The 27,451-nt window shown below is 40.7% G+C and overlaps 2 protein-coding genes across 2 annotated transcripts in view; one reads left to right on the top strand and one right to left on the bottom strand.

The window, feature by feature from the left end:
- Positions 1–87: 87 nt before the first annotated feature.
- EXOSC8 (exosome component 8) lies at positions 88–23,773 on the bottom strand (the record flags this gene model as incomplete). The annotated part of the gene is made up of 11 exons (XM_084644807.1): positions 88–299; positions 892–998; positions 3,648–3,768; positions 4,744–4,840; positions 8,538–8,583; positions 8,671–8,776; positions 10,662–10,707; positions 11,888–11,961; positions 13,956–14,019; positions 19,779–19,815; positions 23,514–23,773. The coding sequence occupies 11 exons, from the start codon at positions 23,771–23,773 to the stop codon at positions 184–186; spliced, it is 1,074 nt and encodes a 357-aa protein (XP_084500933.1). The 3' UTR covers positions 88–183.
- Positions 23,713–27,451, top strand: part of ALG5 (ALG5 dolichyl-phosphate beta-glucosyltransferase) — a 47,439-nt gene continuing 43,700 nt past the window's right edge. The window contains exon 1 of the mRNA XM_084644818.1: positions 23,713–23,844. Within this exon, the coding sequence (XP_084500944.1) occupies positions 23,779–23,844 (66 nt within the window). The 5' untranslated portion in view covers positions 23,713–23,778. The remainder of the gene's footprint in view (positions 23,845–27,451) is intronic.

Genomic DNA, 27,451 nt, shown 5'->3' with positions numbered 1-27,451 from the left:
TGTTTTAACCTTGTATTTTTTACCATTCAGCAGCACTGTACATAGTATAAGGGTGATACATTTTAGAAAATATGAACTTTGTAAATGTAGTATTAATATCTGTTTATTTAGTATAAAAGGTTGGTGAACACTCTAACAAATACAATTTTTACAAATCCATTTTGAAGAGACCTTGCTGTATGTTTATTTTGGTTTTATGCTTTTTATCACTTTATTTATCAGCTTCTTCACTTCTTTGTGTCTTGTAACAGCCCGAGTGATACAGTCTTGAAGTTTTGCTGCTGTTAGGCCACTTCCACCTAAAAAAAGAGGGGGGGATCCCCCAAAATTGAAAATAGTAGCTTTGTTTTCCATTTTGTTTTCTTTAAAATTTTTATCAAATGGAAACACTAAAACCTTTCAGTCATGGGGGTTACTTTACTGTTTAAGAATCAGGGTGGTCTAGTTTGCGATTCTCCTTAAGAAAATTGTTTTACTTTAAATATCAAATCTTACTAGCACAATAGAAGACCTCGGTTCAAGATCCAACCTCTGCAACAAGTATGTCTAAACAAGTCATGAAGACGATTTGTTCAAGGAAAAGGTTATTTATTGCAGCAACCACACCAACTCTTGCAAAATGCAATCCTGTAGATTATTTTTAAGAAGACTGCAGTAGTAACGTTCATTTAAGAAATAGTTCAACTAAGTGAAGGAAAATGTTACTTGTTTTGAGAGCACTGTCCGACACAGGTATGGTATTAAGATGGCGCTACATGCTAAAGGCCAATAATATTACTATGTAGCATGTTCTACTGAAATAACAGCCAACTGTAGATAGAATTTGATTCCAACTGTTTAATTTTAAATTTGCTGCCTGTCAAATGAACTTGCAGTAATTTTGCAAAGTACCTGGCTTATGAACAGAACATAGTCTGCCTTCTTCATCCATTACAATGGTTACCGTTCCAGTTGCCAGGTCCTCCTCTTCTGCCGTCGGATCAACAATGAGTATTGTGCTTTTAAAAGAAGAGAATCCAGAGGTGGGTGGGATGTTTGTGTACAAGTTACTGGATCTTCACATACAAAACAATCAGATAGGAAAAGGTTCATCTGATTCATCTAAGATGAATTTGGCCAGGGTCATTTAGGCTAACTTTTTAAAAGGTTTTATTTATATGGAGTTGTTTTTTAGCTGAATATAGTACCTCTGGAAGTATTCTATAAACGTCCACTGTTCTGTCGTCAGGATGCCCTAATTTAAAGAACATGGGGAGAAGGCAAACCCTTACTGAACTTCAATGTTGAACTCAATTGGGTGTTTGAGGGTTTGTAAATAGAAATAAAATTTAAATTTAGAGGTTTTAAAAATTTATGCCCTAATCAGGAAACTACAATTTGCAGCACTAAAACAGCTACTACAGTAACAGACAGTAAAAGTTTAGAATTGTTGTAAAACAAATCTTTTAAAATGGTGACTACATGCTATAAGATTGTTTACCGTTAACAGAAAACTAAGTGAAAACACCATTATTTCCGTTTGCTATAGATGTACTTACAAAACCCATTTGTCTTATTTGTATGTATATTTATTTTTAGTGAACTCTTTGAAAGAGAATCAAGGACTGTATTTTGATCTACTACACTGTTCAATCAAGGAAGCGATCAAAAATATTACCCCTGCGATGAAAGCTATTGATTTCTCACGACCCCAAATTAGTTTTTTCCACAGCAAATAGTGTAAAATTCATAATATTTTAAAGGGAAAATTGACTAAATTATGCTAAATATCCTTTATTCTACAATAAAAATTGTTGGAACCATTTAGTCCTTTAGAAATCTATACTACAATGGACAGATACAGAGACAAATAATAAAAGTTCACAGAGGAGTCAATGGGACAAGATGACATACGTCAGCTTTTTACGAAAACCCTTAAACATTCCTTAGTACAACCTTTTTGAACGTGCAAAATGTTTATAAACAACAGTGCAAATATTATTGGGAATGTCTGGTGCGAATTCCCAATTCCACACTGTTCAAAAAAAGTGTATTTTAAAGTCAATGTAATTTAAATTTGATATACTAAATACAGTGAAACTGCCAAGGGAATGCATTTATTCTACGTTACTTACAACTAATTTTTAAGAAGTGGTGAGTTCTATAATTTGGTAATGTTTTTCATATTATCGGCATCATCAAAAGAGGACAAGCAGTTGCCTGAACTTTCATAAAGTAATGAACAGAACAACTCAATCTCAGTACATAAACCCCCTAACCAAGGGTACCTGCTCCCTCCCTCCCCCCAGGTAACTGAGGAGGGAAACCTGCAAAAACATTTGCTTGTTCTACATGAGAGGATTTCAATGAAGGGAAGGTAGGAGGTTCTGTCATTGTTCATTTTTTCCAGTGTCGCTTTTCCAGTTGCTGTTTTTGTGCAATGGCACACACGCCTGAGAGTTATTACTGCTTTGCGCACACTGCCTTTCATCCGAAGAGTTCTTGCTGGAGATAGTTGTATACCAGGTTACCAACCCTCGTCACTCCCACCTTGCTCCCCACCTTAACAATATTAAGGAGCTGCCTGTAAATATTTTCGAGAGGACAAACAGAAAGATACATTTCTGTTGACTGTGGCTAGTGAAAGAGATGCAGCAAACTATCAGCACTGCTCGCCAGCTAGTTTTAGAACCTTTCTTCTCTGGTAGTTGTTATACTTAGAAGCTAACACATTTCCATTTTACTACTGCCAAAAAGATGCGAGGGCCTGAAGTAACAGAAAACAGTCTACAAGTAATTCATAGCAGATGAATCCCTGAAGAGTGAAACAGACTTTACATTTACCCTTTGGGAATTAAGGGCCTCTCTAATTCTGGGCTTGCCAGAGATATGTGGGCTATAACAATTAGCAAGTGCTGGTGACAACAAAACTCAAAGAGGCCACAACCCAAGAGGCAAAGTCTGGCCTGGGGAACCACTTGTACCCCAATCCTGCTATTTTAGTGAAAAAACAAGAAAGATTTCAAGGAAGAAGTCTTTCAGACAGATTTAAAAATAAAGAGCCTGACAACATGCAACCCTTTTAGATCTAAGGACGTTAACTTGGAGAGTTGGCCAAATTTTAATTTGAGTAATTACATTCCATCTATGTCAATCCCTGGATAAGTTCTTTACTTTCTGTCCTGAAACTGTTGTGAACTGTTATGAGCTATTGAAAAATTGTCACGATGTAGCCAGAGGTATTTGCGTTTCAGTAGTGGATGTAGTGATTCATGTAAGTAAAGCCCTTTGGGATGAAAAGTATATAAATACAACAACATCATGAAGCTACACCTCTCAAGTACATTTCAATATTAAAATACTTTCCAATATGACTAAGCTGTGAAATCTGGAGATCAAATCTGGCTTCAGTTGCAGGGGAAATTTGGTAGTATTAATTTTGTTCTGGTGGTCATTTGTTCATATTATAAAACTATGTAACAGTTCAACATAATCAGCCCTGAATTAGAGTAGCTGAAAAGTCTGGTTGGTCCATGAGGTGCACTGACATAACTGCATGAGGATTTTGCCACCACAGCTTCTTGGCAACAGTGTCAGTTTTTCACCAGTGTGTGTGTCACTAAACAATTTACAAAATATATATACATTTGATACAGTTACCAACTTACTCGTCAAATACAGCAAACGATGTAGCAACTGGATGCTTTCTGATATTCAAAGGATTTGTCTGTTTTAAATCAACTTCTGCCAAACCAGTTTCTTCATTTATAGTAACTGTTGGCAACTGTACTGAAAGAGAAGAGGCCAATTAATTGTATGATATTAAACTAGCTGAAGATAATTTGGGCTTTATCCCCAAAGGAATTCTTTATGAACTGTTCTATGTTAACATCCACCAATCTCTATGGGGCTGAGCAACTGCAATTCCTATTGAGTGCAGGTCCCAAATCAGACAATATGGGGTACCTGTTTTCTGCAAAAATAACAGATGCCACTCATCCTTTTTGAGCCCATTATTTTGTTCAGAGTCAGTCAAGTATAAACAATCAGTTGTAAAAAAAATAAATTGGAAATTAAAACACACACACCATAATGGCACTTTCTACATGATAAGTACATTAGCTGAACCACACTGAACAAAAAAAAAAACCCACACAATAGCATGTCTTTTTCCTATCACTACATCACATCTCTCTACTCCTCTATGATCCTGCTTTTGTGATCTCTTCAATTATAAATGTGAACATGTTAATAACTTCTAAATATCTCCTGTTTGCATCACACAAAATATAAGTGATTAAATACTTAGTTTCCCTACACTAAATAACGCGAACAGGTATCACTTCATTTAGATGTTGGTGTACTGAAATTACAATTTTGCTTATGATCAGTAGTGGAGTGTCCAAACTTCTGGTACGCTGAAGACAAATACCATTGCTCTGAAAAACTAACCTATCTGGTGGAATGGCTCTCAGTCCTATAATAGATTAATACAATGTGCAAGAAGCATATGTAAGCAAGGTAGCCTACAGCCTGATCAACAACATGTATACAAAACTTTGACATCAATTTAGTGACATATTTCTTCTTTGTATTATAGCTTCAGTAGTTCAATAAAAAGATGGGGGGTTTAACTGCTGACATATTCTGGTTTTGGGGAAATTAAAATCAGCAACAGACTGTTCACCATGATTCAGATTCCTACTAACACATTTATCCCATGAATGTAATTTGCTTAACAATTGTGTGTTATAGGACACTTACCATTTTTTAAAGCTGCTAACAAAGCAAATGTGCAGGCATCCAAAATGTTTCCATCATAGTCCAAGCATATGAAATCACAGTATAGAACCCAAGCAAGCTAAGAAACAAAGTTTGTACATGTGAGATCTGATATATCCTTCGAACTGCCAGTATCACACTAATTCAGGTTACAAGCCAATGGTAATACACATCCTCTGATCCTTTAACAACAAATATGAATACATGGCCTCTTAGCTCCCCCCACCCAATTCACTAAGCATAGCAATTTAGATGGCTCTTCTGATCAAAAGCCTCACCTGTTCCCATATGCTCTACTCCAAGAAGATGGATTTTAACAAAATATTAATTTTGCTGGTGAGAAACAGTCAATATATTTTCACATTTCCAGATTATTAGGATTGATATTGCTAAGAAGTGGCTGAGGAAGCAATTTTACCGAGTGGGCAGCAAAGAACATCACACACATTTCTGCATTATGGTCACCACAGAAAAATTCCAATTTTTTAAAAGGAGTTATTTATGTGCAGATAGCCATCTGTAGTCAGCCACTGTATTGTATTTTATCAACAAAGAGAATGACTTCTGCCTCCACTAGAAAACCATGGGTGAGAAATTCAATTCATATTTTTTATGTCACCAAAAAAAATATATATGGACTTTTTACACTTGAGCTATTAAACATAACTAGGGCCCTACCAAATTCATGGTCTATTGTGGTTAATTTCACAGCCATAGGATTTGAAAATTGGTAAAAATCACGTTTTCAGATGTTTAAATCTGAAATTTCAAGGTGGTGTAACCGTGGAGGATTGTGGGTGGGGGTCATGGGCACTGTTCCCTCTAAGCTGTATGCGTGTGCACACGCACACAGATCCTAAACCCCACGTACACGGCGAGAAACCGCGCGCACAAAAAATGAAATACTACATCGGCGTCAGGCCGAAATATCATTTACGGGTGACTTTTGACATTGTTCACCCGCCATCTACTAACTGGCAGATTCTATTAACTGGCAATGGCGGGAAAGGGAAAGGAGGTTAAATTTCCTTTTTCTAACTATTTAAAAATGACATTTATAAAATAACATGGTGTAAAACTATTATCACAAATTGCAAATTAAAACTTTTTAAATGTATAAGCATTTTACTTGCTTGGGCGCATTTGCTTCATGGCGCACAAATTTGAACTCTGCTTCAAAAATTTGCAAAGAAGAAATTTTTTGCACACACAGCCTGTCAAAAATTAGAGGGAACATTGGTCATGGGAGTACCACCCTCACTTCTGTGCTGCCTTCAGAGCTGGACAGAGTGGGGATGAGAGGGTGCGGAGCTATCTGCAGCTGGGAGAGAGACCCAAGAGCACCCTGCAGGGAAAGAGCAAGTCCTGTCCTGCCAGAGCCCTACCCAGACTAGCAGCTAGGAGCCCCCTTTGCTGGGGCGCTTTGAGCAGCACAGGGAAGATTGGATCTAACTCTACAAGCCTCCTCCAGCTGCAGGAATCTCTGGGGCTGCTGTCCAGTTCCAGAGCATCCTGCAGCAAGGGGAGGCAACCAGAGATGGGTCTAGTCCCCCACCCTGGCAGTGCAGGGAATGGACAAGTCCTGTCCCTCCCCAGCCCAGCCGGAGCTAGGAGCCCCCTTTGCTGGGGCACTCCTAGGAACAAGGGGACATTGGATTTCATGGGGAAGTGCTTATTTCATGGTCCATGACGTGTTCTTCACAGCCACAAAAATGGTAAGGCCCTAAATTTAACAGTCCACAAGCCAAATCTAGCCTGTCAGTCCTCCGTGAACATTGGATCTGCAGTTTGAAATAAAGTTTGCTGACCACTAGTGTGAGTGGCAGTTAAACATGGAAAAAGGCATTTATAATTAAGTTTAAAAAGTAGGACAACAGAGAGATTACTTCAGTACAAAAATCTGAACTGAAGATAGGTGGATCAAAGCTGCAACATGGACCTCTTCTGTTCCCTACCCAAAATGCCTCCTTATTTTCAAAGGAAAAACAAAAACACACATGTTGGAATTCAAGGTCTTGTCATCCCTCTAGGAAAAGTAAGTGATGCCCAGGTTTAAAACTGGCTGGAGAATTGTAAGTATTTTTAACAAAAAATATTTTTGAAACATGAAAAATTTTGTTTTTTTCCCAAAAATTTTCATGGAAATTTTTCAGGTTTTCAATGAAAAACAGAAAGCCAGGGTTCAACTTGACCAGCTTAGCATGTTTTAAACATCTACACTGTCTTGTCCACACTGGAGTTTTAGTTAACATTAGCTAATAACTTCCGATAACACACCTTTAAATCCTAGTCAAAACAAACTCCAAAGGGTGAATATACCCTTGCTTGCAGCAAGCATGGCAGGCCCACCACAGGTGTATTCTTTATGCCTCCCTGCAGCTTTGCTAAATTTGGCCAAGTGACGGGGTGTATCAACACTACACTGGGCCAATGGGGCTGATTAATCACTGTGGGCCCAGGAGACCAGGCTTCCTCGCCCCTGCTGCGAATACTCCAGGTGAAAGGGACAGATAAAAGGAGGCAGCCCAGTTCAGTCGGGGCTGACTGAGGAAGAGGAAGGATGTTTGCTTTCCAGGCTGTCAGGACCATGGACCCTGATCAGCTGACTCTGGAGACTGACAGGAACGCCGAGAGGAAATGCCCGAGATGGGCCTTATGGTAAGAAGTGACTGAGGGAATGAATTAGAAGCCAATGCTTGAACCCTTAATAGGGAATTTACAGCTTCATAGGTTGGAACCCATGGAGTAGGGTTCCCCTACACCCCCCCTTGCACTTGTCATTAAGGCGTGGCTACTGGGGACTCCCAATATAAACTGATTATTTGCTCGACCCTGCCCAGAGTCAGAGCCCAGCCAGGAGGCTCAGCGGCGACAGACTGATCATTTGCTCTGCCCTCCCAGAGGGTCCAAGCCTTCCACTGTATTGTCTGTTTGTTTTGCCCCAGGTCAAGGTCTACGAACTGCTTGGTTGCTCGGTCCCGCCAGGGGTCCTGAGTCCTCCGACCGCAATTGTTTGACTTAACAGGGAATCCCGTCGACCGTGTGATGGAGTGTACCAACCTTGCACTGAGTCAACTCGCCACTCCGTGCCCCCATGACAGGCCTAATAGTTTTTACTAAATGCAAGATCCAGAGCTTCAAAAAGACAGTAAATTCCTACTACAAAAGCAGGGAAGACAAAGTAGTTTTATATGGACTCTGATGACAAACAGGATGCCATACTGGATCGGACCAGCAGTCCACCAGCTTCAGTATCCTGTCTCTCAGCACCAGATGCTTCAAAGAAGGAACACAAATCTCACAGTGCACAGATGTAGGATAATCTTCCCCTTGTGACGATCTCATCCTAATTCTGGTTTAAACCCTTTCAAAATTTTTCTTCTGCATTAGCTATTTTATCTCTGGACACTCGAGTTATCCATATCATCACCCGTTCCTTCTTTGTATCTTACTAAGCTCTTGGGTTTAAAGACATGCTGTTGCAATGAGTTCTTGAATCAAACACTACAAACCAAGAAAGTACTTAGCATTCTAGGAGTTGCATAAACAGCATAATGTTTTCAAAAATATAGTTGATACACCCATCGATATTGATTTCCGTAATCAGATCACGCAGACCTTATACTTGGATGTAACCCAAAGAGTGTGCAGGTACCAAAATTAACAAAAAATAAGAATAGTAGCCCAAAAGCTGAAGGGTTTTCTTGAAACCTGTTAACAAATGATTATCCCCCTTTACTCTGAGACATTGCCATTAACACCAAACCTTTTCTTACCTTGCCATTTGCAATGCACAGATCTTCTTTCATTATTATTTCTGAACTAAAACAAAATGACACAGAAAATTAAGAAATAAAATTCTTCCCCATAACTGTGTTCATAATTGAACTGTGTTATAATGGGTCTCACTTTTCAATCACATCTGCAATGAACTGGCTAGCTGCTTGAGCCTCTTCCCCAGGAGGTCCGGGGCGAAATCTTGATGAACAGAGTGGTGGTAGATCCACATTCGGAACTAGAAATCAAAAATATTTAGTTATGAACTAAACAAAGAAAAAATACAGTCTGTCATAATAATAAAAATGCATACAAGCGTTTTATGGTCTTAATTAGTGCCATGCATTTCAAATGAAAGCCAAGACCATGAATTGTTAACATTAATCAAGTCTGCATCTAAGTTCCCTCTAAGCTGCGTGGCCACGCAGCTGCCTATTAAGCCCCGCTCAGGGCTGAGACAGGGAGAGATGCCTCTCCCCCAGAACGGACCTGCCACGGCTGGGAGAGAAGTGCCCCTCCCACGGCCCCAACACAGACCTGCCCTGGACTTGCTGCAGCCAGGGGAGAGGAGCCCCTCCCGTGGCCCAGATGAAGCTGCTGCAGCCAGGGAGAGGCGCCTCTCCTCCGGCCCCGAGCTGCTGCAGCGAGAGGGCTGGGGGGAGTCCTCTCTCCCATCACGGGCCCGGGACAGCCTGCATCCCAAGCCTGCAACAGCCTGCACCCCTCATCCCCAGCCCCACCCCAGAGTCTACACCCCTAGCCAGAGCCCTCATCCCCTGCACCCAACCCCTTGCACCCAACCCTGAGCCCTCTCCCGCACACCGAACCTCTCGGTCCCACCCCCACCACAAGAATTTTGTTGTGTGCACCAATATGGAGGTGATGTGTCACACATCACCTCCATATTGGTGCACATAACAAAATTCATTCCACACATGGATGTAAAAAAATAGAGGGAACACTGGTCTGCATGATTTTTCTTCCAAAATTACACAAAGTGATATATGATGCAGGATACAGATCATTTATTAGTCAGTGTTTCATAAAATAGCATTTACATTTACAGAATGAAATAAAGATATACTCCTAGCTACAGTAAATTAAAGCATTTTACCTGAGGTCCTGCTATGTAGATCATGAACCACAAATTATTTCTTAATATCCATAATTAGATAAACAACAACTCTAATCTTTTCATTCCAGGAGTCTGATTTTCCTGGTATGACATATTTCCTTTTATTACCTGCCCAAATTTGCCATTTTGGACATAAAAGAAGCAAAAAAATATTTCAGAACAATCACAGAAAACTGAGAACACAATCTAGTAAATTCCCCAAAGACATCACATCTAAACCACCTTTTTATAATGTAAATCCTCATTCTCACAAAGCGATGCTCAAAAGTGGACCCCATTTATTTCACTGGAACTCCATATGGAAATAAGGGTCCGCCTGCAAAGATCCCTTCCAGGATCAGGGCCTACATCAGGACCATCCCTAGTTAGTTAGACTCAATTTCAGCAGAAGTCTCATTTTTATACTTCCCTCTCACCATTTTTGAAGTCAAGCCAATTTTTTTCTTGGGCATTATCAAGACACAAGGGAACATACAATTTATTGCAGCCCTTCCTGAATCATCAGACCTCACCTTCCACAGCCACAACAATCTCACCCACAACAAGGTATCTGAGGAGACAGGTAGGTGAGTTCTCTGGCTCACCTACCTGTCTCCTCAGATATCTTGCTTTGACCTCCCATTGTTTCATGGTAGTTGGGGCTGGAATTGGCAGTGAAAAGGCAGTTTCCATGAGGAGAGGTTTCTCACATGCGGAAGGCAGAGCAAATCTCACCTTGTGCCTCTGCCTTGTGCTGCTGCTAGAAACCCTCAATCCCATAACTAGTACTCCTTAGCTAACCTGTCACCTACCTCTAAAAAGGCCAGTTCCCATGTGTCATCTTACTAAACTGGTTCTGTGTGTTGTAATGCAATTATTTAATGTGATTTATTTGTTTTAAACATCTACTACACCAGATTCTTCCCAATCACTAAAAGCATTTAACTGAAATAACTAACGCTGTTTTTTTTCTAAAAAGGCAGAAAACTGACAAAGCTCTAAAACTTACCAATATATCCCTTATTAGTGGACTGTGCTGGGGGTTCTGCAAACTCCTATAAAACCAAAAACAACAACAAAACTCAGGGGGAACAAAAGCTTTGTATCTACAAACTGGTTTGAAAAGACTTTTTAAAAGATGTTAAATACAATTTACAAATCCTATTTCCACAAGGGCTCAAAGGTTTGTCTGCCCAAAATGCTTTCATAAACCAAGCTAGATTTTCCAGCTACTCTACTTATGATCACTTCTTCAATGAATTGCTTGTTGTTTTATGTTAAAGACTATTATAACTGGGTTTTCCACAGCTATATTTATTAACATCTCCCTTGAAAGAAGAGGATTTGTTTCATTATCAATGCTCATTAATCACCACAAAAACTAAATAATTAATACACAAAAATAAGGTCTTTGTTTTCTTTAAGAAGAGCCAAACAACTCTTTACACAAACAACAATGCACGCACGCACACACACACCTCTCTCTCTTGATTGTACCCTAATTCCTTTGTCCAAATCTACCTGTAATCTTCAATCCTCAAAATAACTCCTGTGAAAAAAATGTACGTGTATTTGACAGGCATATCGATTTCAATTTAATAAGTAGGGGCTTTATCTTTACATTAACTATTATTAAGGCTGCGACGTTTGTCACGGAGGTCATGGAAGTCACAAATTCCATGACTTTCTGTGACTTCGGCAGCAGCCACCAGCCTGTCCCCTTCCCACCCCGGCCCCCAGGGGCAGCAGGAGTTTGGGGGCGGAGGAGGGCAGGCTCAGGGCTAGGGCACGGGAGGGGGTGAGGACTCTGGGCAGCACTTACCTCGGGGTGCTCCCCAGAAGCTGTGACATCCCTTAGTTCCAAGGGGGAGGTGCAGCCAAAGAGCTCTGCACTCTGAATTCTGCCTGCAGGCACTGCCCCCCACAGCTCCCATTGGCCGTGGTTCCCGGCCAATGGGAGCTGCGGAGCCGGCACTCGGGGCAGAGGCAGCACACAGAGCTGTCTGGCTACACCTCCACCCAGCAGCTGAGAGATGTCGCCACTTCAGGGAGCCGCAGAGCGGGGTAGGGAGCCTGCCAGCCCCGACAACCTCCTCCCCGCTGCCCCAGCACCAGCAGGGGTCCCAGGCCACGCTGTTTACTGCCTGTGACCTGTCCATGACTTTTACTAAAAATACCCGTGACTAAAACATAGTCTTAACTATTATTTCTCCATCTCAAAAAAAGTAAACATACCGCTTTAATGCCACAAATTACAGTAGTATTTCCTAACTTCACCAGGGCAGAGCCATCTGCAGTAGTAATTGAACCTGAAAAGAGAACACGTTTGATAAAATCTCAGTCTGCTACCACAGAAAGCTCTTTAACTTAATATCCATCTTCACACTGTCAGTTACCAGTTTTAGCTTCCATACCACTCGCTTAGACTAAATGACATGATACATGGTGTGTTTTAAATGTTTGGGAATTCCAAGGGTAAGTGGAATATGTCCCTACAAGAGATTCAAAGTACTGGATTACCCAGAACTTTTCAAATATAATATGAAGACTTTTTTATGCTGCTTTTCTACTTGATTCTGTGAGAAACCATGATATCTTCACAGACTGCTGAATTTATATTATAAATTAAAATACACATACCAGTATTTTCTCCTATCTTACCTGTTTTACTGACAAGGTTACCTTGTATTTCCCCTCTGGTCCAGTTCCCTATCACCTAAATTCCCTTCCAGTTTTGTGAGGCAAAACAAAGATCTTTCAGCAGTCTGCTAGTGAAGTTATTGGGGCTACTCTTATGAGGAAGGACATTTGTCCAAGTAAGGGGTTGCAAGATCTGTTAGTTTAGCACTGCTTATTTGTTTTCCATTCCCTGCCTTATCATATTCTTATTGGGAAACTGCTGTAGCCTGAATGTGCTAAGAATATCCAGCAGAGTACTTATTAAAAAAAAAGCACTTTCCATTCCAGCCGATGTTAGGACATTGGGGAAAGTGATGAACAGAGCAGACTCAGTAGTATAGGAGTTGCATATATAGCAGGAGGTTAGAGGAAGAATGGAAGGAGAACCACAAAGAAGAACTGGGTGTGAGAGCAAATTCATGAAAGGAAGGACAGAAGAAAAGGGAGCATCCCCCCAAAGGAGGGGTAATGAATAAAGGAGAAAGTGGGTAGAAATGTGTAAGCCATGATGGAAATAGAGCAGGCAGAGAAGTGGACAGAGTGCATGCACACATAACATGGAGAGAACAATAAAGAGAAAGTAAGTGAAAGAGACCATAGGGGTGAAGCCAGATGGCCAGGCAGGAGAAACTGGCAATTTTGCTAAAGAATGCAATTTGATTTCCACCATCGGGGAAACAAAATTTGCTTTAAGCACTACGATTTGGCAGGAGGGGCACATTGTGGGGCTTAATTTGCTTTTTGCCAAAGCAAAGTGGCAAACTTCTCACTACATGGAAAGAATGGGAAATGCACCACTAAATAAATATATTTTAGACTTGTCATTTGTTAATTATTTAATAAATGAGACAAAAAAATTGGTTTAAAAGTACATAATGATGGAATGTCCTATTTGGTTTTTGGCACTTACCCATAAAAAGCTTCAGTTCACCTTGCAAAAGGTAAGGGCTTTTTCTTTTTTTTTTGGCTAAACTTAAATTTGAGTTGATATATACAGAAATTATATTTAATCATGTTTTTAATTCTCTAATGCATTTTTTATATTTCTATTTTAATTATCAAGTTCTAAAGTATTCATTTTTTCTAAATTAGGAATAGTCAAAACTTTAGTAGATGAAAATTTACCTTTATGCCAGGTAAAATGGCCAAAGCAGCACAGAAGGGTTCTAAATGCCATGATCAGGAAGAATTCCCCCAATGTATGAACTGTGAAAGCCATAAAGCACCTTCTGACACACCTGTGCAAGTCCTGATATAGGGGTGTCTTAGAATCAGTGCTGGAGGCAGGAGCAGCAAATTGGAAATGGGACCACAGTGATTCAGGGAAATGCTGTGGCCCAGAAGCAGATAGGGAAGCTACCTTAATTTAGACAGCCACCCATGGCTGTTCAAACTATGCTTTGGGGGATCAACTGGGGTGTCACTGAGTAGCTCCGGAGTGAGAGGGTGCAACAATGGTTTAAAACTATCCCTGGACTCTTTGAGGTGCAACACAGAATGTCAGCCCTGGTTGTTCTGAAATCAAGCTCTGTGGAAATAGATCAGCCATTCATTAAAGACTCCAGGTATAAAAACTGACTCCATTCGATTCAGTCACCAGCACTTCCCAACGTTAAACACTTACCTATGTTGACAGTGGTTGTTCTGAATTCACCTAGCTCCCTTCCATCAGGTCGGCAGTTTTCTTTCTAAACATAAACATTACACAATTCAAGTTAAATGACATTTTCATGATGTTACACAATCAAGAGTATATAATGATAAAGTTGTGTTTATCTTCAAATGGGAATTTGCAATGACAAGACCACTAGGATAAACTCAAAGATTTGTGTGCTGGTGAGCTTTCTGGTCTAATTTAGTGTGATCTGGGTTACAGGCCCAAAACTTAGTTACCGTATATACTCGTTCATAAACCAAATATTTTTGGTAAAAAGTTGATGCATCAAAGAGCGGGGGTGGGCTTATAAACGGGTCTGCACCAAAATTTGATGATTTTAAACTCTATGAAATCATTGAATTGAATATCTAACACTCTGTCGTTTTGTTTTCCTGGAGTATCTGCAGGCATGGAGCCCCTCAGTTCCCTGTGGCCACGGTTCGCCGTTCCCAGCCAAAGGGAGCTGCGGGAAGTGGCGGCTGGGAATGGCGAACCACAGCCACCGGGAGCTGAGGGGCTCCGTGCCTGTGAACGCTCCAGGTAAACAAAATGTCCTGACCCACCAACGGCTTACCCTGATGGGCCAGGAGCCAAAGTTTGCCAACCCCTAAAATATAGGGTCGGCTTATGAAAGGGTCAATCAGCTTTTACTATTTTTACCTATCCATCTTGGGGGGGGTCGTCTTATAAACGAACGGGGTAATGAACGAGTATATATGGTACTTTAAAAACTTTATAGTCCAGCAGGAAAAAGCATCTCAAGGCCAAGTACTATGTGCCTTCCTACAGCTATTTAGGACATTCGGCAACAAAAGTAATACCTCCTATCAGTGGTGCAGTGACAAAGCAATCAGTAAATTGCTATGAATATAGTGGCAATCTGTGAATTTTGTGACACTATAAGAAACTGAGTCAGAGGTCTGATATCATCAAAAAGGCCAACTAATTTTTCAGGACCCAGAGCCAACTTGAGAAGAAATATTCATTGATAATCTTGAATGAAATTTTCCAAATGTTTGCATTGTTTAATTTTTGTAACTAAACTTTTTTTTCCATTGCTGATCTTTTAAGATGAAAATACTTTAGAAATCTAAACAGGGCCCAAGTTCAGAAAAGCCAATCACATAGTTATTCAGCAAAAAGAAAAGGAGTACTTGTGGCACATTAGAGACTAACCAATTTATTTGAGCATAAGCTTTCGTGAGCTACAGCTCACTCTGAACTCTAGGGTACAGATGTGAGGACCTGCATGAAAACCTCCTAAGCTTACTTTTACCAGCTTAGGTTAAAACTTCCCCAAGGTACAAAATTATTTTACCCTTGGATTTCCACTGCCACCACCAAACTTTATCTGGGTTTACTGGGAAATGTAGTTTGGACACGTCTTTCCCCCCAAAATCCTCCCGACCCTTGCACCCCACTTCCTGAGGAAGGTTTGGTAAAAATCCTCACCAATTTGCATAGGTGACCATAGTTATTCAGATGTTTCTCAACATAAACTGAACACACAAATTGGATCAGAAAGGGTGCTGGTTCACCATCTAAACTGTCCCTTGCTGTGGAACATACTGAAGATCTGTTACAGATTTACAGTGTCCATGCTATGAACAGGCCTTCAAATAGCTCCCTTTATTGTGGGGCCCATAATTTTCCACAAGGGGAGGCTACATGGCCTGAACACTTCCTACGCTGAGCCTTCAGGCTCTAGCACCCAGTTCCTCACCAAGTTCTCCAAAGCAAATCCAACCAAGATCAGACTCCAGAAAGGCTTTTTTCTTCTTAGGGAGCAATGCAAAACAGTGAGTAACTGCAGTGAAGCAAGGCGCAATTTCCAAAACCAAGATAACATTTATTGGTAACCTGGAATACAGGATCTGGAGTCTTTAGGTTAGCATGGGAAAAGTAAGCTTAAGACAGAGTATATACTGGTTGAAGCAATAGCTTTGCTATGCCTTGATACTGATGTCCCTCTCCGTTCTCTCTATCCATGTGTCCTCTGTTCACAGTAGCAACCTTAAGACCTGTTTTTGTTCAGACCTGTCTAGCCTTTGTTTCACAGCCCCAACTGTACGGCTTCCCAGGCATTAAGTGTTAATGTCACGGTCATTGAGGCTCCCATTGTCTCTCCCAGGCAGCTACGGGATGGCATTTAGCAGGAGTGGGTTTTACCACATTAAGTCAGGATTTTTACTACCCATGAAAAACAAGTTAGTCCCAGTTAAAGGCATTTTCTATTTTAAAAATGGTTTCATTAATGCACACTACATTACACTCAGCTTGAGTTACATATTCAAATTGTGGTCACATAAGGCAGCAGATTCTAAAATTAACTAGGGCTGTACAAATAAAAAGTAAACTGCAGTGGGCATAATACTAACATATGTAATTATAATACTGAACATTGGAATGTCTGCATGCATTTTGGCTCAGCATTTCCTCAAGGAAGTTATACATGTCATGACTTATATTTCAGTTTTCTCTATTATATAAACAAAAGTAAAAAACATTAGATTATATGAAAATGAATCATGCAGGCTATAGGTTTGAAGCATTAAGCAATCAGAAGCATAGAGAGTAGCAAACTACCAGGCCAGGTCCATTTGGCTACACAGCATTCTGTAGCAGAAGACCAAATTTGACTTAGGGAATAGACCAAATCTATTCCTCAATTTTGAATGGATGTAACCAAAGTTGAAAAGGTTTGTTCTGTGCTTGCGAGACTTGCTGGATGCTGATGCAATTGTACCACCAGGTCTGTGAGGTCAGATGGAATATCAGCATTCTTCAGATTTTTCCACCATGTTACAGTGGAAGCTGTTTCCTTGATATGGGATGAAAACATTGATTTTGGATACGGAGCTTCTTCTACTTTAAATGCAAGTAAACATGCCAGAAAGCCTGGCAATTTCTTCTTGTTCAGTTGACAATTTCTTTCCTGCGTATTTTAGATGAAAGAGGGTGGTCAACATGTGTACAGGAATAATTGCCTCATGAAATCTCTACTGGGCTTTTGTTTTGTGTGGTGCAACAATGCTGCAAACAATAATGGTAAATATTTTTCAGTCATTTTTATTTGTATACTATAATAATTTTATATTTCCCAGTTTCCTGGTTTAACCTGGTATTTATCAGCACCCTGTGCTAAACTAGTTTTTCCTGGGAAATTGCTAACTTCTGCTTCCAAATAATACAAGTCACATATGTAAGTTCTATTCAGTTTATGATGTTCATATATCTGGTCTCCAATCAGACAACTATGTGCTTCGAACACTGCATGCCTTTTCTTTTATACTCAGTGTACAGCAGCACAAAGAACACAAGAAAACTGAGGCATACATATGGATTACCACCAAAATTCTCACATTCATCACAACCTCTCACAATTAAAGAATTATTGGCTTGATTAATACATATATCACTTTAATAGTATTTGTTTATAGTATCATTCCCAAGTTATCGTACAAATGCTGCCTCCAAACTCTGCTTCTGTAGCCACATCTACTGGGGTTGAAACTGACCACAGACATTCTGGACTTACCTGTTATTTGATGTTGCTGCAGAGGTGCATATAGTCATAGAATCGTAGGACTGGAAGAAACCTCAAGAGGTCATCTAGTCCAGTCCCCTGCACTCATGGCCGGACTAAGTATTATCTAGACCATCCCTGACAGGTGTTTATCTAACCTGCTCTTAAAAATTTCCAGTGATGCAGATTCCACAAACTCCCCAGGCAATTTATTCCGGCAATTAACCACCCTGACAGTTAGGAATTTTTTCCAACTAAGCCACCCTTTCTATAGTTTAAGCCCATTGCTTCTTGTCCTATCCCCAGAGTTTAAAGGAGAACAATTTTTCTCCCTCCTTCTTGTAACAACCTTTTATGTAAACCCCTCTCAGTCTTCTCCAGACTAAACAAATACATTTTTTTCAATTTGCCCTCATAGGTCAGGTTTTCTAGATCTTTAATAATTTTTGTTGCTCTTCTCTGAACTTTCTCCAATTTGTCCACCTCTTTCCTTAAATGTGGCACCCAGAACTGGACACAATACATCAGATGAGGCCTAATCAGCACAGAGTATAGCAAAAGACTTACTTCTCGTGTCTTGCTTACAACACTCCTGCTAATACATCCCAGAATGATGTTTGCTGGTTTTTTTTGCAAGAGTGTTTCACTGTTGACTCAGTTTAGCTTATGATCTACTACGACCCCCAGATCCCTTTCTGCAGTACTCCTTCCTAGGCAGTCATTTCCCATTTTGCATGTGCTCAACTGATTGTTCCTTCCTAAGTGGAGTACTTTGCATTTGTCCTTATGGAATTTCATTCTATTTACTTCAAATCATTTCTCCACTTTGTCCACATTATTTGGGATTTTAATCCTTTCCTCCAAAGCACTTTCAACTTCTCCCAGCTTGGTACTGTCCGCAAACTTTATAGGACTACTCTCTATGCCATTATCTAAATCACTGATGAAGATACTGAACAGAACTGGACCCAGAACTGATCCCTGCGGGACCCCACTCAATATGCCCTGGCAGCTTGACTGTGAACCACTGATAACTACTCTCTGGAAACAGTTTTCCAGGCAGTTATGCACCCACCTTATAGTAGCTCCATTTAGTTGCATTTCCCTAGTTTGTTTATGAGCCTGTCATACGAGATAGTATCAAAAGCCTTACTAAAGTCAAGATATACCACATCTACCTCTTCCCAGAAGGCTTGTTACCCTGTTAAAGAAAGGTTTCAAAGTAGCAGCCGTGTTAGTCTGTATCCGCAAAAAGAACAGAAGTACTTGTGGCACCTTAGAGACTAACAAATTTAATAAAGCATAAGCTTTCGTGGGCTACAGCTCACTTCATCAGATGCATAGAATGGAACATATAGTAAGAAGATATATATATACATACAGAGAAGGTGGAAGTTGCCATACAAACTGTAAAAGGCTAATTAATTAAGATGAGCTATTATCAGCAGAAGAAAAAAACTTTTGTAGTGATAATCAAGATGGCTCATTTAGACAGTTGACAAGGTGTGAGGAAGTACACTACAAAAGTTTTTTTCTCCTGCTGATAATAGCTCATCTTAATTAATTAGCCTCTTACAGTTTGTATGGCAACTTCCACCTTCTCTGTATGTGTGTGTGTATATATATATAGATAGATATATATCTTCTTACTATATGTTCCACTCTATGCATCCGATGAAAGCTTATGTTCTAATAAATTTGTTAGTCTCTAAGGTGCCACAAGTACTCCTGTTCTTTTTGTTAAGAAAGCTATTAGGTTGGTTTGACATGATTTGTTCTTGACAAATCCTTTCTGTTACTTATCATCTTATTATCTTCTATTATCTTTTGTTTAATATGCATTATTAATGTAGACTCAGAATTTGTCTTTTCCAAGGACACAGTCAGTGATATTATTTGTATTTTGGTAGCGCCTAAAAGCCACCACCCTGGTTGGTCTCCCATTGTGCAAGGCACTGTACAAACCAAGGCCTCAATCCTGTATGCACTTAAGCACATCTAACTTTATGCACTTAGCAGTCCCTTTGAGGCCGGTGAAACTAGTCACATGTACAAAAGCACTCACAGGATCACAGCCATAGAATAAAAAGTCCCTGTCCTGAAGAGTCTGAAAGATTTTCTTCTACGAAAGGCTTTAAGGAAAAACAAAACCCCATTGGAGTTTATGTGTAATTTAAAGAGAATAGCAACAGAGGTACAGTAGCTGTACGAGAAAAATATATTCTAAATCTATTTAACTGATGTATACATGATGCTTTACTCACCAAAAATCGCCTGTAATATTCCAAAGGTTCCACAGTTCTAAAACAGACACAAAATTTAAAATTCATATGCATAATCTGTTTTACAAAGTAAATGGCTACCTAAACTCTAGCAGAAAAGAAAAGCAAACGTTACTCAGTGGGCATCTGTGTTTCAGAGTCAAGCTCTGTTTTTGTTCCTTGGCTGACAATGCTGTGGAGACAGCACATTAGCCAAGTGAGTGCCAACTTCAGAAAGACTAGAGCCCTCTACAGTGTTCTTTCTGATCATTTTGACACCAGAACTCATAGGTTCCGGAGGGATGGTTGCCTCGTGGCAAGGGCTTTGAAAAAAGGTTAGAAAGAGTGAAGTTTGGAAAATGGGAGAAAGAGAGATACTTTACTCTTTCATCCCACAACAAAACCCACCCTTTACTGCAGCTAATGTAACTGCATACATAAAAAATCTTAGCTTGAAAACTGAGAATCTGTAAAAGCTAATATTATGATGGAGTTGGTAGCAATACCATAGTTATGGCTGCATAAGAGAGCTGATTGAGATAGGTGTGTTAAATATTTTTTAAGAAATGTTGCAAATTAAAATGTACATAGTATTTGAATTTTTCAGGTTAGTTTGATGATTAATTGGCTTATGCATACAGAACGTGACTGCTTCAAAAATTACCACTTTTTAAAATTTTCAGTGTGGTGTCACCTTTGTATTATTATTTGATACCTGAAGAGCTTACAATCTAAATTCTCAGAGCCCTATTGTAAAATGTGTATAACATATTGAAATCTGATTTTTGATTCACACATTACTCTACTGCTGGTATTAATAATACTTGAAATTATTAATATTGGAAATTAAAAACCAATTTTACCATGAATTCCTTATTAAATCCAAAGACCAATATGTAGTTGGTCTAACCATGCCTAAAAAGCCTAAATACTAAGCAATTTACTACATCCAAATAGTAACAAATCATTTATAAGCATTTGATCAATATACTTACAAATGAGCTAACCCCAGTGCTTAAACCCATATTGGTTGGCTGTAACATGGTCAGGTAGGTATTAGCAATGAACCCTTTAAAAGCTTATTTTTATGCCCTTTAACAAAGAAATGTCATTGCCAATTACTGGTTTTCAGCTGAAGTAAAATCTGAGACAGTTCACCCTTATTTCCAGTCAGATTAAATTTACAACCTCCTGTCTTCCCAAGGGCTTTCCTCCCCGCCTTCTTGCTGTCCAACAGTTTTCCCATTGCACCTGGGTTCACATAGGCTTTAACGCTGGTGTGTGGGTTGGTGAAGGGCTGTGTTGGCTCGTTTTAAGATAGATTCTCTTTATTTGATTTAAAACCATCTGCAGTCACCCCTATTGGTCAGAGGATCTTCTTTTTAGAAACTTCTCCTTATCCCATTGGTTATTCTTTCAACCAGACATCCTCCCTACTTTATTCCTTCTGGCCTTATCACTTCTTATTTTCAAGGCCTTCCCTCTACTTTGCTTCTCAGGGCCTTTCTTTACAACACAAATATATTTCCTTAACCAAATTTAAGATAAATGTAAAATTAAAGAATTCAAGTTATCCTACATCTACCTATGTTTATTCGGAGCATAAATAAATAATCGTTCTCTTCATAGACATTACAAATACACCAATGTATGTAGTACGACAACAGCATTTTTAAAATAGAATTTAATGCTGCAGGCTGTTTTCTGCATAGCCCTTCTGATGACACAATTTTTCAAATCAGAGAGTTGCTAAGACAGCGAACACAGAAACTAAGACAGAATGTTCCACAGCCACAAACTGTTATGACACTAACATCAGAGACATTAAAATGACATTTCCAGGAGAGAAGTTAATCTTTGGCACAAGGCCTTCCCAGGTTTTGTTCAAACAAAGATTTTTGGAGAAAAGTCATTGAAATGATAACTAAGAGTGAGAACTTTCATTACGTTTTCCAAGACAACATAAACTTGACATAATTCTGACAATTTACAAGCACAAGGGTAATGTTAATCCCTGTTGGTGTTCCTTGAGATATTCCCAACTAGCATGGACATAAGGGCAATTCCTCACTGTCTCAGGAAATGCTACTATGCCCCATTTAATTGATTGTGAGACACGGGAGAAGCAAAAGATAGTTTGGTCAATGCAGAAAGAACCTTCCCCCAAATGCCTAGGAACAGACTCCTTGTCCAACCAGTCCTTACACTTAACACCCACTTTCCTCTAACTGGTTTCAGAGTAACAGCCGTGTTAGTCTGTATTCACAAAAAGAAAAGGAGTACTTGTGGCACCTTAGAGACTAACCAATTTATCTGAGCATAAGCTTTCGTGAGCTACAGCTCACTTCATCGGATGTAGCTCACGAAAGCTTATGCTCAAATAAATTGGCTAGTCACTAAGGTTCCACAAGTACTCCTTTTCTTTTTCCTCTGTCTCCTGATGGATCCCTCCACTCCAGCAACTTTAATACCTCGGCCTTGTTTTGATTAGGAAGAGATTATAGTTATTATGACTTCCACCAAGACTTTTGCTCTGGCATAGACAGAGATCCACATGTTTCAAAACACCTTAGCTGGTTAAGATTAGCTCTCACTTTAAAAATAAAGCCAAACATAAACCTTAACCTGCCATCTCACTTCCGCCCCAAAATATTTCATATCCAGGGTCAATATTACTGGGAATTAAATGCTTTTTGGCAAAAGTATGAGACAGCAGTTATGGGTGTGAGTTATGCTACAAGGCTGATGAACATGGGAAGAATAGTGTATTTCTGTAACTCCTTGAAGCAGAAGGAACTTTTCTCTGGTAGACTGCAACGTTGCATTGAAAGTGGATAATCTGAGAGGGGTGTAGCGAGGTAGGGGCTGGTCTCTCCCCTTAACTGGACACTGCCTGTCTGTTAAAGGGCACGTTCCTATTACTGACCCAAAACCTTAATAGCTTTAACTGCCTCTGAACTAAGCTTTTAGTTTTAGAATACAGATAAATTTGGATGGAATAAAAAATACACAACAAACAAATACAACAAAAAACTTGAGAGGGACAAATTAAATGTTGATTGTCTAATAGAGAGTAAGGGCCACAAATTACAATTCTGCACAAGCATCATACTCTGTATATGGGGAGCCCCAGTGAACTCACTGGGATTTCTCACATGCATAAAATTACACATGTGCCAAGTGCATGCAGGACACATGCCCTTAGCCGCTCGATTTCCACGATCACCAATAACAAGTGGATCAGCTCTGCCGGGGGAAGGTAGGGGCGAGAGGGGAGTTTCCTAGGCGGTGTGTTTCTCCCCCGCCCCCACTTCCAAGCGGGGGAGCCGCTCCTGACAGCAGCCAGTTCCCAGACTCTGGCCTGGCAGAGCTCTGGGCACGGCACGTTACGAGCAGGCAGCGGGTCGGTCCAGCTGAAGGCTAAACCCACCCACAGCCTGGCACCTGCGGCCATCGCCGGGCCGGAGGGCTCGGCAGCGGCCTGGGCCCAGGGCAGCTTCCAGGCAGACGCGGGCCGCGTTCCCGGCTCCCCACGCGGCCCAGGTCGGGGGCTGAGAGCGCCCCGGGCCGCAGCTCCCGCGAAGAGCCCGCTGAGGAGACTGATGGCGCCGGGCCCGGCAGCTGTATCGACCCCCCCCGGGGCCAGAGGCGAGCCCGGCTCAGAGCCAGCCCGGCCCCCGGGAGGGGGAGGGGCGAATGCCAGGCCGGGACCAGAAGCTGCGTCGCCCAGTCACTTACTTGAATCCGGCCGCCATAGTCTCACTTCCGCCCGTGCGCGATCTACTTCCGGGGTCGGGAGCGCACTTCCGCTCCCCCAGCCTCTCCCGCGCGACAGCCTGGGGGGGGATTAGGCTAGCCGGGAGTGGCCGACAGGGGGCGCTGTGGAGCCCGGCCGCTCCGAGAAGTGGCTCCTCTCGCCGAGGCAGTTTGCTGTCAGCGCCGCGGCCGGGAGCCGCTTCCGCATCGGTGGAGCTGCCCCATAGGGCCCCGCCTGGCATGGACCATGGAGCTGCTCCTGGGTGACGCGGCCGCGGCGCTCGCCGCCTTGGCGGCCGCAGCCCTGAGCCTGGTGAGTGCGGAACCGAGCGCGCCCCCCCTCCCCGCCAGTGGGGAGAGACCCCCCCGTGGGGAGAGGGAGCCCCCCAGCCCCAGGGGGCCCCGCACCCACTAGCCCTGAGGGGGCCCGGGCGGGGCCATCGCGCCGCAAACAGGGCCGCCCCCGAGAGAGCTGAGAGCCGGAGCCCCTGGCTGGGCGAGGCCCGCTTATCCCTTCCTAGTGGGGAGCAGCCCAGAGCCCCCGGGGGGCACTGAGGAGGAGCTGATGCCTAGGGAAGGGCCACGCACCTCTTTGTCACACCCCTAAAGGTATTCGCAGACTCTCGTCTGGTCCCTCCTTAGTCTTCTTTTCTCAAGACTAGAGCCCGGTGTTTTTAATCTGTTCTCCTAGCTCAGGTTTTCTAAACTTTTTATCATTTTTGCTGCTCTTTTCTGGACTTAATCCGGTTTGTCCACAGCTTTCCTAAAGTGCAGTGTCCAAAACGCGGCAGGGTGCTCCAGCTGAGGCCTCACCGGTGCTGAGCAGACCAGGACAGTTACTTCCCCCAGCTTGCATCTGACACTCCTGTTAACAGGAGCCTTTTTTGCAGCTGCATCCTGATTGTTGGCTCATGTTCAGTCTGTCATCCGCATAAACCCCGGATCCCTTTCAGTAGTACTATCAGCTAGCCAGTTATTCCCCATTTTGTAGTTGTGCAATTGATTTTTTTTGTTCTTCCTAAGTGTAGTACTTTGCGTTTGTCTTTATTGATTTTCATTTTGTTGATTTTTAGACCAATTTGTCAAGATCATTTTGAATCCTATCTTTGTCCTCCAAAGTGCTCACAACACTTCACAGTTTGGTGCCCTCTGCAAATGTTATAAGTATACTCTTCATTCTATTATCCAGGTTCTTAATGAAACTTTGAATAGGTCTGGACCCACGACAGATCTTTGAGGGACCTCACTAGGTATTTCCTCACAGCGAGCCTTTGATAACTACTCTTTGAGTACGATCTTTCAGCCAGTTATGTACTCACTTTATAACGATTTACTGTAGACCACATGTCCATAGTTTGCTTATGAGACTGTCAAAAGCCTTACTAAAATCAAGATATATCACATCTGCCACTTCCCTCGCCAGCCACTAGGCTGGTAGCCCTGTTAAAGAAGAAAAGTAGGGATTTGGGATGATTTGTTTTTGACAAATCCATGTTGGCTATTACTTATTGCCTTAATAACCTCTAGGTGCTTACAAATCTTTTCAGGTATCGAAGTTAGACTGACTGGTCTATAATTTCATGGGCTCTTTTTTCTCTCCCCTCCCTCTCTTTTGAAGATAAGTACTATGTTTGCCCTTCTTCGGTCTTCTGGGCTGATAATCACTTCCAGGATTGCTCCAACTAGTTCTTTAAGTACCCTAGGATTAATTTCATCAGGCTGTACCATCTTGAATATATCTAATTTACCTCAATATTCTTTAACCAGTTCATTCCCTATTCTGGATTGTGTTCCTTCTTCCTTACTCTTAATATTGTGTTATGTATCTGGTCACCATAAAAACTTTTTAGTAAAGACTGAAGCAAAATAGTCATTAAACACTTCAGACTTCTTGATGTTATCTATTATTAGCTCTACTTCTTTGCTATGTAGTGTGTTTCCTTCATCTTTCTGTTTTTCCTAATGTATTTATAGAGCCTCTTGTTGCCTTTGCTACGCGTAACTCATTTTGTGCCTGAGCCATTCTGATTTTGTCCTTACATGCTCGTGCTATTCTGTACTCCTCCTTAGCAATTTGTTTTTATTTTCACTTTTTGCAGGATTCCTTTTTAATTTTCACAATGGTCATTAAAGAGCTCCTAATGCAACCATATTAACCTCTTAGTATTATTCCTATCTTTCCTTTGCATTGGAATAGTTTGCTGTTGAACCTTTAATATTGTCTCTTTGAGAAACTCTCTCCTGAACTCCTTTTTCCCTTAGATTTTCTTCTGATGGGACCTTACCTACTATTCCCTGAGGTTGATAAAGTCTGCTTCTTTGAAGTCCATTGTCCTTATTCAGCAGCTTTCACTCCTTCCTTTCCTTAGAATTAGGAAATTTATCATTTCATTGTCACTTTCACTGAAATTGCCTTCAGCTTTCAGATTTGCAATTCATTCTTCCCTGTTAGCGAGAATCAAGTTTAAAGTGAATGTCTCCCTGGTTACTTCCTCTACCTTCTGAAACAAGAAGTTGTCCCCAATACAGTCCAAGAATTTACAGGACACTTTGTGTTATGACACTTTACTTTTCCAACAGATGTTCAGGTAGGTCTTGTGTTTTGGATATTTCTGTTCTTTGTTCTAGAAGTGACTCATCCACTGCCTCTGATGTTGTGGTTTATTGTAGATCCCTAATATGACTTTGCCCCTCTTTGTTTGTTTTTCTGTTTTTATCTTCACCCAGGGACTTTAAACTTGAGTGCCTCTCACCACCTTCTGGACCTCAGAACAAGTGTATATATTCTTGGTGTGTAATCTAACATCTACTCCCTTTTTTTTTTGTCTGCCTTAGCTTCCTGAACAAGCTATACCCCTCTATACCAATATTGCAATTGAGATTCATCCCACCAATTTTCGTGATACCTATTAAATCATAAGTTAGCTATTGTACTAATACTTCCAATTCTTTCTGTTCATTCCCCATACTCCTTGCATTTATGTATAGACTTCTAAGATGTTGAACAGATTCTCCCACTTTTTTACCTCTTGCTGCTCCTATGACCCTATTGTAATTGTTCATTCCATCCCAAACATCTAGCCCTCTGGTAAGGGCACATTTTCTTTATTTCTACATCTTTTGTCACCTGCCCCCTTTGAACCTAGTATAAAGACTTTCCCACTGGGTTGGCAAATTGGTGTGCAAAGGTGTTCATCCTTCATCTCATACAATATTATCTAATCTCAGTGAAGTGCTTTCTCACATGAGGCTTATCAATCTAAACACTACAGTTTTGTTAAAATACGAAACTGGACAGAATTGTGACTGCAACTGTGCCAGGTATTTTTGGACTGTAGTAGGTACTCCATATGTTATGGGTTATGGTCTGTTATAAAATACCCACAGATCTCTGCAGATACCTTACCACAAAGCTGAAATGTATCAGGGTTCAAGTTTCAAATTTTTCTGCTTTTCTAACAGTGAATAACTACTAATTTATATCCAAAATATTTTTAAATTGTAAAACCTCATTTAACTAAACAAACCCAGCTGGCTTTGTAAATGAACTGCAAACAGTGTTCTATTTCTTTCTTTTATAACACAAAAAATATTTTGTTTTTGTCTTTTTTTATTTTTTAATAATTTAGAAACATAATGTTCTCTTCTAGAATACTGGGAAGTCTGTAGCATGTGGAAACCCAGATACCACTGATAGTTAACAGTATCACATACATTGCTTGAATATATTGCTGTACATACAATCATTTTGAACATTTTTTAAACCTTAACACTAATATAACATTAAGATTGTAAGATCAATCACAAAAGTTGAGAAATTCCAGAAGTTAATTTGGCAATACTAATTTATGTTGATAAATATAAACCTTAATTACTCTTATTAATGTGGTGAATTGAAATTTAACAAGTGAGAGGAGCAA

This window comes from Lepidochelys olivacea (assembly GCF_965140295.1).
Source record: "Lepidochelys olivacea isolate rLepOli2 genome assembly, chromosome: 1".
NCBI classification, from domain to species: Eukaryota; Metazoa; Chordata; order Testudines; family Cheloniidae; genus Lepidochelys; species Lepidochelys olivacea.
The sequence above is the reverse complement of the archived record's forward strand: the minus strand, read 5'-3'. Positions and strand labels throughout refer to the sequence as shown.